At 32.7% G+C, this 13,999-nt stretch overlaps 1 protein-coding gene across 2 annotated transcripts in view; it reads left to right on the forward strand.

Annotated features, from left to right (window-relative positions):
* Positions 1–13,999, forward strand: part of LOC143222354 (E3 ubiquitin-protein ligase Nedd-4-like) — a 51,958-nt gene that overhangs the window by 22,780 nt on the left and 15,179 nt on the right. For both annotated transcript variants that reach the window (XR_013012197.1, XM_076448787.1), the window contains exons 10-17: positions 244–376; positions 2,215–2,265; positions 3,470–3,607; positions 4,130–4,228; positions 4,723–4,777; positions 7,923–7,981; positions 12,741–12,806; positions 13,438–13,667. Coding sequence is in view for 1 of the 2 variants with exons in the window: in XM_076448787.1 (XP_076304902.1) it covers positions 244–376; positions 2,215–2,265; positions 3,470–3,607; positions 4,130–4,228; positions 4,723–4,777; positions 7,923–7,981; positions 12,741–12,806; positions 13,438–13,667 (831 nt within the window). In the remaining variant the exon portion in view is untranslated. The remainder of the gene's footprint in view (positions 1–243; positions 377–2,214; positions 2,266–3,469; positions 3,608–4,129; positions 4,229–4,722; positions 4,778–7,922; positions 7,982–12,740; positions 12,807–13,437; positions 13,668–13,999) is intronic.

A 13,999-nucleotide genomic window follows, 5' to 3' on the forward strand; every position in this document is an offset into this window, starting at 1 on the left:
TTTGCGATTATTCTTCTACCAAAATATTTTTAAGACAAAAATAAATGTGAAGTTTCATAGTGGGTGTAGTAAGAAATGGTTAGTATTTGAAATGCTCAAAGAAGATTGGGAAATGAATTGCTAGTGGTACATCAAATGTTAAATGAATTGCTAGTGGTACACTAAATGTCACTTTTTTGTATATTGAAATGGACAGTTGCTTTAAGCAAGTTTTAATTTGATAAACCTGGTTTTCATTCTCAGGGCAACACCTATAGAAGAACAAGTCCAGCAACGCAGCTTGGCTTCTGCTCGAGAATTTAGGAGAAGAGTTCACATTAGTGTAGACCGATCTGATGAAAACGAAAGAAGGGACAACTCTGAAGCATTAAGTCAAGTGAGCTTATGCTCTTCTTGTGTTTAATTAAAAAAGTTCTTAAAAGTGGAATATAGTTTTTATGGTATTTAGTTAACCATAAACTAATTGGTACATTTGAAAGATTAATTGTACCTAACATTGCTTAAATTTCTATTCTCAACTAAAGATTTTTAAAATTGTTTTAAGAGATTGTTAGCTAAACATCAGTAAATACGTTTCAAGGCTTCAGTGAGTTATATTCAAGATTTAATTAATCTAATTTGTTTATCAAGATATACCAATAAATAAAGTTTAAAAACATGCCAGCATTCCATATTTTAGTAGTTTATAAGTGTTAGGCACTTAAGTTTACGAGGTAGTATTTAAACAAATGCTGAATCCCCCTGGTGTGAGAAGTGTAATATTTTCTATTCAGTTATCCCTCCCCTTCTCTCGCTTATTTAGCAACCCTCCAAGAAGTACAGTTCGTAAAGTAAATTATGTATTATCATCACTCAGACAAACTATAATTTTTATAGTGTTAAATTTGATTACACAGCTAATAAATAGAAAATCGGATCCCTCTTACCATATCCACCTATCAGAGATTTTCAGTAGTTATTTTTGACATTGAATACTATATTATTTATAATGGATAGAAAGCCAAGTTTTTACTTTGTCAAATGATATTACCTTATTTTCTGCACAGAGAATTGTCAGTTTCACTTTCAGTTGAAGCTTTATATCCATGGGAAAGTTATTGATTAGGTTAGCTGAATTGTTAATTGGTCTGGTCCCTTATTTAACAATCCAGAAAAACTATGAAAAATACTCTTTTTGCATGCTGTTGTTCTGTGTTCTTTGGTGCATTATTTATTCGCATAAAAATATTTAGCAAAGTTGTACCATCGTTATGTGTTAAAATAATAAAAGTTAGTTAAGAGTTTTGTCAACAGCAAAATAAAAAAAATAAAACCCGGGTGAGTACTTTTATTTCCTGTGCTTTTTAATTTATTAACTAAAATAACTAAACTGTAAAAGTAGGAAACTTTTCAGGTTAATTAAGGTTAGATTAGGTAAAATAAATAACAATTTTGCATGAGATATGTTCATAAGTAGTTCATGTGTAATGTAATTTGTTAGTGTAAGCTGTATGTTCAGCAAGACATTTAGAACTTCTAATGACAGAAATGATAGTTAGACATGGTTCAAAGGGTAATAAAGTAATAAAATGTAAGTATATAAATTGATGTATACTGTTATGAGTTTAAAGCCATTTAGAATAAACAGATGTAGTTTCATATTATAATTTGAAGCCATTTTAGAAAGAAAAATGATTTAGAGAGTTTTACTTTGGTTACGAGATTGGTCGATTTGACTGACCTTGTATAAAGTTTAGGGTAGGAAAAATAACAGATAAAATATGAAGTTTCACTGAAAAAAAAAAGTTTAAAATTTATTTCGGAGTTTTTAGAGATTATGCAAATTATTTGAAGTTTTTGAGATGAAAATTGTTCAAAGTTTTAGTGTGGAAATTATTTTCCACTTGGTGTAGTAAAAGTATTTGTAATTCATGGAATATCTTTTTTAAGTCAATTCTTTTAAATGATTATTTTTGTTATTATTCTGGAAGTAAGTATTAGTGAGAAGTTTGACAGTTTTCATCTAATAATATTTGTCTTACTATCCATAGCTGGTTCAGATAACTGGCATTGGTATTTTTTGTAGTTATTCTTATGTTTACAGTACAACAGGTAAGTGGCACTGTTTACCCATTGAGACAATGTCAGAAGCATAACAAACAAGTGGTCCTACTCAAATGTATAGATGATTTACTTGACTTTGTAAACTTGGAATATCTCTTATTATTATTATAGATATTGGAATCTCAAAGAGCTGAAACCCCTACCAATAGGAGACATTCTGAGGTTAGTATGGTGATGCGGTCACTCGTTGTACAACCGTGATCAGAAATAAAACTATTGTTTTCTAATTCACTAACTACACAAAAATGTACTTTCTTCTGTATGCAGGTACTGTCATGTTAGTTACGTAAGAAGAGTGTAGGTCAACATTTTATCTACAAGCAGCCATTACTCACACTGTGTGTGTGTGTGGCCTTTCTAACAAAACACAGCTAACAATTATATGTAACATTCATACGTATATAGTTGTAATCCTCTTGTCTGTCTCAATAGGTGGTTTCATTTGTATCTTCTGTTTTACCTTTAACAGTAACACTGCTATTAAATTAATTTTACTATAAACAATAGTTCTGTTGGTGTTCTGTTAGTAGCTGCTGTTTGTTGTAAACAGTGGTTTCATTTATCACTTGCAGTGATTTGTTATTTTTCTCTTTGTACAGTAAATATATTTGTATGTCCACGATTTTGTTTTTTTAGAAATAGTGTTACTTTATATCGTTTTGTACAGTAACATTTGAACTTATACATTTTCCTTGACCTTTTAATAAAAGGACTGTAACTTTTTAACTCATTAAGACACATTTTCTCTCTCCCAAATTATTCCTTTAACCTCCCTATAGGTCAGCAGTGAGCTTATGATGTCATAATGCTAAATTCTAGGGTTCAATTTCCCCTGATGGGCATAGCAGATAGTGCAGCGTGGCTTTGCTTTAAAGTTAGCAAAGAAACTCTGTTTTATAGGAACCTTATACAGTTTTAAAGGCTTAAACATATTTTGGCATTTTTTCACACTAAACAAATTATGAACTTTTTACAGATTTTTAAGAGTTTTTTTTAAATTTTGACCAATTTGTATTTGGTTATAGTGCAGAAGTAGTTGTTTTCTTAGAGCAAATAAGTATTTCTACTTTCACAATAAGCTAGTTTAATAACATAAGCATAATTTTGTTAACTTGTAGAAAATTAATTTCAGAGATCACATGCTGAACTAAAAATTAAACCCTAAATAAGAAACCTGATATGGACTTTTTATTAACACCTGAAGAAGGATTTTGAAGAAAACTTGGGTTAGTTTCTTAGTTTGTGATTGTTTTTCATTAGATCATGGATGTTTGAGTTTTGTTCCCAGGTTTCAAATATCTTAATGACATTAAACTTGATCAGAGAGGACTTTTATGCCAAAGTAATTTACTTTCAACTTCTCCAGCCAATCCCAGCAAATGTGATTTCACAATTGACAAACCTTCAGATCTCTTCGGAAGGTCTACCTGCAGGATGGACCTTGCAGGTTGCTCCTAATGGCCGCGTGTTCTTCATTGACCACAATTTAAAGTCTACCACATGGGTACGTAAGTTGACATATGGAACTGATCTTGTATTATTTTCATTAAAACATCAAGAACTTTGGAGAGAATTGTATGTGTGGAAATAGATTACTGCTTACAACTAGTACACTCCTCCAACATACCAAGTGATTAAAGTTAGAGCAGGTCACAAATAACGAATGTTGTACATCAGTCAACTGGTTTAGCTGTGACAAATCCATATGTGTTGTAACCCAATATCACTGAATTGTTTTAACTGTAATCACATCTGGTCTGTTATTATTACATTCACACTGTTGGGTAAATGATCTGTTTAAGCTTTTGTATGTCTGTGTACATGCATTTGTTAAAATTGCATAAATTGGTATAGGACAATTAACTTATTATGTTAATTTTGAATAATAAATTGATAACAGTTATGTTTTTAGTGCTCTGTAGATTATTAATTATATAGTTTTTAATTGTAAGGAAGTTGTTTTGGTGTTAAGACCAGAGTATTTAAAAATATGGATGTTATTTATGAAGTTTTTCTATTCTTATAGGTTGACCCTCGGACTGGAAGACCCAGCCCACTGCCAAATCAGAACAATGTTCCAAATAGACCTAGGTTTGACAGTGTAGATGATCTTGGCCCGTTACCGGTTAGTCAAACACTGTAAAATTTTGACCTGTAAATCTTTAACTTTATTAAGACCAGTTAGCATGATTTAGTTCTGTAATTTCAATGTAAAAGTGTCGGTAGTAATTCTGATATTATTTCAACTATTTTTAACTCAGAAGTATTATCAACATGATATTCTATGTAATTTGTAAATAATAATTAAACAAAAACTGTTTAGTTTGTTATGTTACAAAGTGTGAAATATAGCTTACTTTAACTGTTGGTTATTCTTAGGATTATTTAGGAAGTGAAATAACCAGTCTAGGGTAAAATGAACTCCTGAGTTTTGTCTAGTTTTAAAAGATCCTCACCTATATTTGTTAATGTTATATTTATATATTTTGCATTCTAAGATTCTGTGTGGGAAATACAAAAAACAGCAGTGTTATGTGAGTATGCATGTGTTATCCACGTTTGAGCCGACTTTAGTATTTGTTTTTTAAATATTTTTTTCTCTTTCATGTTTGATTACAGGAAGGGTGGGAAGAGCGTGTCCATACCGATGGTCGAATCTTTTTCATTGACCACAGTAAGTTTAGTCAAATAATAAAAGACTTAAATGTTTGGTTTGGGGTCACTGTGAAGACATATTTACTCTGTTTTTTCATAGAAGGAGTAAGGTCATAGGTTCTGTCATTGAGTTAAGTGAGTTATATTATTTTTCCAAGAGAAGCTGTTTATTGTTATAATCTAAACCACTGCACACATGTGACCTGTATTGTCTTGTCTTGAAAATCGCATGGTAATTTACAATTTATCATTGAACTGTGGCAATCACATATTCAATTTTTTTTTAAACTAGAGGAATCATTTAAATTGAATTTTATCAAAAGATGAATTGGTAATTGATTAGGTTATCATGAAGGAGGTCACATTTATTGTTCTGTTTGGATTCTTGATACAGGTCATTCACTTGTCGGTAAATATAAGTCTCTTGACATTGGTTTGTGTTTGGAATTGGTAGCAAAAATTCTACTGGCATTTACTATATATCATCAGTGAACCTACCTATCCCTTAATCTCAGATCCACATAACATAGAGAAACCCAATGCTAGTAGAGGTATTGTAAACATTTCACAGGCTGTAAAATATGGTGATCAAAATAATACAAAAGATATAGAATCTGATAAACTTGTTTATCCTATTGATAGTTGTGATGTTTAAAGTTGGTAACGTAGTCACCCTGATGGATGGTATTAAATCATGGATTTAGCATAACTCATTGTAACTATCAAAAGCATATAATTTTGCAAACTTCTCTAAAATCTGAAAGCTCTGAAAGCCAGTTCAAAAACCGTACACTTAACCATCACTGCATAAAACTAGTTCAGCAACAGAGGTGACTTTTAATACACACACACACACACACACACACACACACACACCAGTTGAAATCTTTACAGAGGACTCTATAAAAAAAAAAAAAAAAAAAACAAAAACAAATCCAAACCTAGTCCAAAAGGCAGCAAAAATTTTACAAGAACTGTTACACTGAGTTAAGACCCTTACAAGATAAAGGAATAATCTGTATAGATAGTATCAGTGAGGACAGTACCTGTTTTTATATTTCCACATGTTGCTGTTTCATATTTTGTTGCAGTAAGTTAGACTTACAGCAGAACAGCTGACTTGGTGGTGTGAAAAGGAAACAGTCGGTTGTGTTGGAAAGCAAGGATCAACTCACCACTGCACGGTTGTTGCTCTTACAGTTTCCCCCTACTCACCACTGCACGGTTGTTGCTCTTACAGTTTCCCCCTACTCACCACTGCACGGTTGTTGCTCTTACAGTTTCCCCCTACTCACCACTGCACGGTTGTTGCTCTTACAGTTTCCCCCTACTCACCACTGCACGGTTGTTGCTCTTACAGTTTCCCCTACTCACCACTGCGGTTGGTTGTTGCTCTTACAGTTTCCCCCTACTCACCACTGCACGGTTGTTGCTCTTACAGTTTCCCCCTACTCACCACTGCACGGTTGTTGCTCTTACAGTTTCCCCCTACTCACCACTGCACGGTTGTTGCTCTTATAGTCTACCCCTACTCACCACTGTATGGTTGTTGCTCTTATAGTCTACCCCTACTCACAACTGTACTGTTGTTGCTCTTATAGTCTACCCCTACTCACCACTGTATGGTTGTTGCTCTTATAGTCTACCCCTACTCAACACTGTACTGTTGTTGCTCTTATAGTCTACCCCTACTCACCACTGTACTGTTGTTGCTCTTATAGTCTACCCCTACTCACCACCATACTGTTGTTGCTCTTATAGTCTACCCCTACTCACCACCATACTGTTGTTGCTCTTATAGTCTACCCCTACTCACCACCGTACTGTTGTTGCTCTTATAGTCTACCCCTACTCACCACCGTACTGTTGTTGCTCTTATAGTCTACCCCTACTCACCACTGCACTGTTGTTGTTCTTATAGTCTACCCCTACTCACCACTGCACTGTTGTTGCTCTTATAGTTCCCCCCTCCCCATTTGATGAACTAACATTTCTTATCATATGATTCAGAGATAAAATACATAACTGATTGAAGTTAATTTCATGAAACTTCAGTTCTGTTTTGGACTGTAGTGTAAGCATTGGATTAGGTATAAAAACAGCAAGCAGTGGGTAACAAATGAGCTTAAAGTTAACTTGACAGATTTAACAATTATAATGATAAGTCTGCAGTCAAAGTGTTAAAATTGTGTATTTGGCTGAATAACGTGTGTTTGTAGATAGAGATATAAATATTAGTTTCTAAGTTTGTGTACCCAAGAGAAGCTGTTTATTGTTATAATCTAATAAATATAAATGTGTGTTTGTAGATAGAGATATAAATATTAGTTTCTAAGTTTGTGTACCCAAGAGAAGCTGTTTATTGTTATAATCTAATAAATATAAACGTGTGTTTGTAGATAGAGATATAAATATTAGTTTCTAAGTTTGTGTACCCAAGAGAAGCTGTTTATTGTTATAATCTAATAAATATAAACGTGTGTTTGTAGATAGAGAGATATAAATATTAGTTTCTAAGTTTGTGTATTTTTATAATAGAGATATAAATATTAGTTTCTAAGTTTGTGTATTTTTTATTGTTACTTTTTGTTGATCATAGGATTTGAGGCTTTATGAAACATTTCATGTAGTACATAATGTTTGTTGTAGAATTTCTTTTGCTTAAAGTATCCATAAAGATTTTGTTTCAGTTATTTAAAGAGAAGCAAATAAAACTGTGTGTGTATACTATAAGACTAAAAGTAATGAATATCTGGCATTATCCTTTGTTTATTACAAATGTTATTGTTATCTAAGGTCATATTATTGAAAAGTGTACTATGGGAGAGAATCATAGTGTGGTTAGGGAGCTTGACTTCTAACCTGAGGGTCTCGGATTCAAATCTTCATAACACCAAACATGTTCACCCTTTCATCCATGGGGGCATTATAATTTTACAGTCAATCCCACTATTCATTGATAAAAGATTATCTCAAGAGTTGGTAATGGGTGGTGATGACTGGCTGCCTTCCCTCTAATCTTACACTGCTAAATTAGGGACGGCTAGTGTATGTAACCCTCATGTAGTTTTGCACAAAAGTAAAAAACAAACAAACTATTGGAGAATTGTTTTAAGTAGTAAAAATTAAAGTGGAATAGTGTACTTAACCATTTTCTGTTGTAGATACAAGGACTACACAGTGGGAGGATCCCCGGCTAAGCAACCCAAACATCGCTGGTCCTGTATGTATTCTGTGTTAAGTTCTATCAAAAAGGAATACTTATGTCTTGAGTTATTTAATGAAATATCTTAAAATATTTTCTCCTTTCCTTACAGTTCTGTGATCTTATTAAATATTAATTTCAGTATTTCTAGTCTGTTTTACTGTAGTTCTTACCTCATTAAATATTAATTTCATTAAAATAGCATTAATTGATACCCTAGTGTCACTTTTAAGACCGGTTTGAACAGATATAAAGGATTTTTATGATCTAACATAAAACTGTGCCATAACATTTTTAATTATATCTTAATAAATTTGTTTCTTTTGAAGGTAAGCACGGCAATTGAGATTTCAATTTTTATACTGTGTACTTGTGTAAATAGATAACACAATCATGGTAGCACTTAGGATGTCTGGATGGGCTGGAAAAAAAGACTGCTGTATTTAACCTATCACTATGTGGTTCTTACAAAAAGTTCATAAAGTTCACCTCATTTGAGTACCAGATGGCATTATTGAGTGTTTCACAGTTTGTATAACATTAATATTATTCTGTTTTTCAACCATGTGTACTTTTGTGGGGCAGTAATGAAAAAAGAAAAATTACTCCATGGCAGTGGGTCCAATTTTATAAGCATAAATGAATTCAGTGTTTCATAAACAAGTTTTATTTCTGGTCACTAGATGGCAGAACAAATTCTGATGTAACAATGACTTTTCATTGCACAAACATGATAGCTGCCAGCAATTTCAGTAAAAATAAGTACACAAAGAAAGGAAAAAAAATAATCTAATTTACTGTTCCTGGGTATCAAGGAGTTCAAGTATGTGTATGCAATGTTTATGACTTCAGAAATACTAGTTTCTTAATTATAAAATCAACATGTTTATAACAGTCTGCTTTTCTTTAAATTTTCCGTGGAGCTGAGCCTGACAGTTCTATGCGTATTATCATATTTTGTGGCTGCGATGTGTGTGACCCTAGCATGATGTGGAGTTGTATTTAAAAAACTTGTAGTGAACTGAGGTGAAGTTGGAAGTCATTGGTTCTGTGAATATCTCCAGAGTGTTGATCCAACACTCTGCTGTAGTTGTGTCATCCTAGAGGAACAATTCCATCTTCATTAGCCTTCAGTACAATCCAAAATTAGAGAACCGGATTATGATGTTAGCAATATGTATTGCTAGTGAATTATAAAAACAAATAAGATGTTTGCCTATTAATTTAGTTCAATGAAATTGCTTGAAACAAAAAGAGAGGAAACAGGTAATGAAAAATAATTTGTGACTGATGCAGGGATGGTGATGTCAACAGGTACAGAAACAAAATAGAGATGACTGCACAAAACTATATGATAGTTCTTACATAAGCAGTCTTAATGGTGATGTACAGAAACAAAATAGAGATGACTGCACAAAACTATATGATAGTCCTTACATAAGCAGTCTTAATGGTGATGTACAGAAACAAAATAGAGATGACTGCACAAAACTGTATGAAAGTCCTTACATAAGCAGTCTTAATGGTGATGTACAGAAACAAAATAGAGATGACTGCACAAAACTGTATGAAAGTCCTTACATAAGCAGTCTTAATGGTGATGTACAGAAACAAAATAGAGATGACTGCACAAAACTGTATGATAGTCCTTACATAAGCAGTCTTAATGGTGATGTACAGAAACAAAATAGAGATGACTGCACAAAACTGTATGATAGTCCTTACCAAAGCAGTCTTAATGGTGATGTCAACAGGTACAGAAACAAAATAGAGATGACTGCACAAAACTATATGATAGTCCTTACATAAGCAGTATTAATGGTGATGTACAGAAACAAAATAGAGATGACTGCACAAAACTGTATGAAAGTCCTTACATAAGCAGTCTTAATGGTGATGTACAGAAACAAAATAGAGATGACTGCACAAAACTGTATGAAAGTCCTTACATAAGCAGTCTTAATGGTGATGTACAGAAACAAAATAGAGATGACTGCACAAAACTGTATGATAGTCCTTACATAAGCAGTCTTAATGGTGATGTCAACAGGTACAGAAACAAAATAGAGATGACTGCACAAAACTGTATGATAGTCCTTACCAAAGCAGTCTTAATGGTGATGTCAACAGGTACAGAAACAAAATAGAGATGACTGCACAAAACTATATGATAGTCCTTACATAAGCAGTCTTAATGGTGATGTACAGAAACAAAATAGAGATGACTGCACAAAACTGTATGAAAGTCCTTACATAAGCAGTCTTAATGGTGATGTACAGAAACAAAATAGAGATGACTGCACAAAACTGTATGAAAGTCCTTACATAAGCAGTCTTAATGGTGATGTACAGAAACAAAATAGAGATGACTGCACAAAACTGTATGATAGTCCTTACATAAGCAGTCTTAATGGTGATGTCAACAGGTACAGAAACAAAATAGAGATGACTGCACAAAACTGTATGATAGTCCTTACCAAAGCAGTCTTAATGGTGATGTCAACAGGTACAGAAACAAAATAGAGATGACTGCACAAAACTATATGATAGTCCTTACATAAGCAGTCTTAATGGTGATGTACAGAAACAAAATAGAGATGACTGCACAAAACTGTATGAAAGTCCTTACATAAGCAGTCTTAATGGTGATGTACAGAAACAAAATAGAGATGACTGCACAAAACTGTATGAAAGTCCTTACATAAGCAGTCTTAATGGTGATGTACAGAAACAAAATAGAGATGACTGCACAAAACTGTATGATGGTCCTTACATAAGCAGTCTTAATGGTGATGTGCAGAAACAAAATAGAGATGACTGCACAAAACTGTATGAAAGTCCTTACATAAGCAGTCTTAATGGTGATGTACAGAAACAAAATAGAGATGACTGCACAAAACTGTATGATAGTCCTTACATAAGCAGTCTTAATGGTGATGTGCAGAAACAAAATAGAGATGACTGCACAAAACTGTATGATAGTCCTTACATAAGCAGTCTTAATGGTGATGTACAGAAACAAAATAGAGATGACTGCACAAAACTGTATGAAAATCCTTACATAAGCAGTCTTATGTTCTAAGTCAATCTTTTAAGCTTATAAGCCAGTGTAAGACTGTATAACAGTATTAAGTTTAAATGGTTTTAATAAGACCTGAATTCATTCAACTGACAGGAACTCAACATTTAGTACTTGATGAAAGTTATCCCTGGTAAGATTTGTCTACTTGCGTACTGATTTGTCTGTTCGTTCTCACTTTGTTTCTGTATATTTTTAACATTGGCATTTCTACATCATAGTTCTTGTTTAATAACACGTATTCTTGTCACAGTGCAGAAAATGTATGTTACGTAAACTTAAAGTTTTCAGACCATTTTGTAAATATTTTGTTAAATGTGATGCTGTTGAGTATGAAAGTTATTTCATATCAAAGGAATTTTTATTTGTAGTATTTTGAACTTCACAAAAAATTGTTTTTTGTGTGATAATGTACAGAACAAGTAAAAAACAAGGTTCGTGTTTCTTTCTTTAAATTAATACTTGAGTAAAGTCTAAACTTTTCTAAAATCTGATGTAGATGTGATTGCAGTAACATGCTTGAAGATGTTATTAGTGTGTAGTTTCCTGTTTTGTTGAAGTACACGGCATGTATGTGCTTAAATTTTTTATATACGTACAGCAACAGGAAATGGACTAAGAAAATCCAGATGGTGATAACATTCTTCAGGAACTTTATCTTGGTCATTCATCTTTTTCTCTGTCGTAGTAAAGTTTATTTTCTTGTTGGGTATATGGTTAACAACTGTGGTTCCCTGTGGGCAGCCTAAAAGCCACTACCAGCCCCTTAAATCCTAATATCTGACCTGTAAGACCTCTTTGTATTAAAGTTAAGTTTAGCCTGATTTTCTTTCTGTCCAGTGATTAAATGTGTTCTAGATTAATTATCTTTAAAATGATAAACTTCTCAAAGTCCTTGATAATGATTATTAGACAAAACTGTTCACCAATGTTATTACACTTGTACACACACACACACACACACACACACACACACACACACACACACACACACACACACACTTCATAATTATGAAGTGACACTCAACAAAGACTTAATTGGAGGCTACCTGTAACATTCTGCTGAGTGTAGTAGCCTGTTTTAAAAGTTCTGTAACAGTTATGTTATTTGTTCCATTAAATTAAAGGATTAAATACAAACTTAAAACACAACTTTGTAAATGTACATAACCCCTCAGTGTTATAACTCATAATCTTAAAAAAAAAACTCTAATCAAACATAATCCTCAGATATAGTTTTAAAGCATTAATTATGGTTTATAATTAAGAATATGAAATAACTGTATAGCAACAGTTATCTGTTGCTAGGCATCTAATAATGTGTCGGTTTTTGTAGATGGTCACATAAAGCCATATATTGCATTCTGGGTAACATAAACAACCGAGCCCTAATGAGGGAGTTAGTAATTCGTACACAAGGTAAATTTAAGAGGGTAAATAGCCTAATTATGTAAAATGTAGTGGGAAAATACCTTATTTATCAGTCTTCTCTCTTGTCGTAAGATTTCCACATAATATTTTGTTGTTATTTAGCTCACTTAGTTTCCAAACATATTCTAATTTCTGTTAACCTTTTTCACAAAGTGGAAGATTGTGACAAAGATTTGTCAGGTAAGTTAATACATAAAAGTGTGGTAAAAACATGTAGTGTGTTTTAACTTCAGTAACTTCTAACATTATGAAATAATTATTTTTCAGGCAGTGCCATATTCCCGTGATTACAAACAAAAATATGAATACTTAAAGACGAAACTTCCTAAGCCCGTAAGTGTGAGTTCTATAGTGTATATAGTTTTGTATGAGCTTTAACGTATTGTGTGTGTTGTATTTGTCAGAATGAATGCATAACAGAGCTCACTGTGGAGCTCGTAACAGGATCATAATAACTAGTTGCGTTTCTGTTCACACAGACGCATGTTGTAGCCAGATAACTGTTGTGTGATTGATAACATTACGTTACACACTTTGTTATATTTAGAAATAAATTTAATTAATGGAGCATGTTTCTTATTCAGATGGAAATTGTAATTTTAGAGTAATTACTATTGACCCTGATTTTTAATTTAGCACATAATTCGTGAAATGGACTGAAAGTTGCAGTTTGTATGTCAACGATCATTGTTTATTAGCATGACAGCAAGATAACCTGATTGCTGATTAAATTTTTTTTTTTCAAGTAATTTCAAATTTAGCTTACTTGATTTTGGAGAAAACTTTTATTTGTCATTAGTTTTAGTTTATCATTGTACTGTTGCATTTGATCACACTACTCAATTTCTTTTCATATTCTCATTTTGGAAGGTTTTTTTTTTTTCAAGCCATAAACATTATTTTTAAACTGCTTGTTTCATTTATATTTGAATCCAATTTTTCATTTTCTGTTTGTTTTTTTCAGAGCAATGTCCCAAATAAGTTTGAAATTAAAGTTTCCCGTGCCAGTATCTTCGAAGATATGTATCGAATTGTGTCCAGTGTCTCTAGAGTGGACTTACTGAAGACTAAGTTGTGGATTGAATTTGACGGGGAAGAAGTCTTGGACTATGGGGGAGCATCTCGTGAAATGTTCTTTCTGTTGTCTCGTGAGATGTTTAATCCTTACTACGGACTCTTTGAATATTCTGCTGCGTCAGTATCTCGTTATTTTTAAATTAATAACTGTTAGTGAAGTTTGCAGTTATACAGTAAAATAAATTAATTGTATTTCTATTAAAAAGTGTGTGAAAAAAACTATTTTGAGTTTAAATTGACACATATTTATATGCAAAAACGGCTCGTTTGGTTTGAGAAAATATTTTACATAGAAGAGCGAACAACGTTTCGACCTTCTTTGGTCATCGTCAGGTTCACAAAGAAAGAGGTAACTGACCGGAAGCTGACCACATGTTTGAAAGGGGTTGTGTAACTGAGTGTCGGAATGTAGAGGGCAGTATTAGATGTTTGAATATATAATTTTATTT

Source organism: Tachypleus tridentatus, chromosome 8, assembly GCF_004210375.1.
Source record: "Tachypleus tridentatus isolate NWPU-2018 chromosome 8, ASM421037v1, whole genome shotgun sequence".
NCBI lineage: Eukaryota > Metazoa > Arthropoda > Merostomata > Xiphosura > Limulidae > Tachypleus > Tachypleus tridentatus.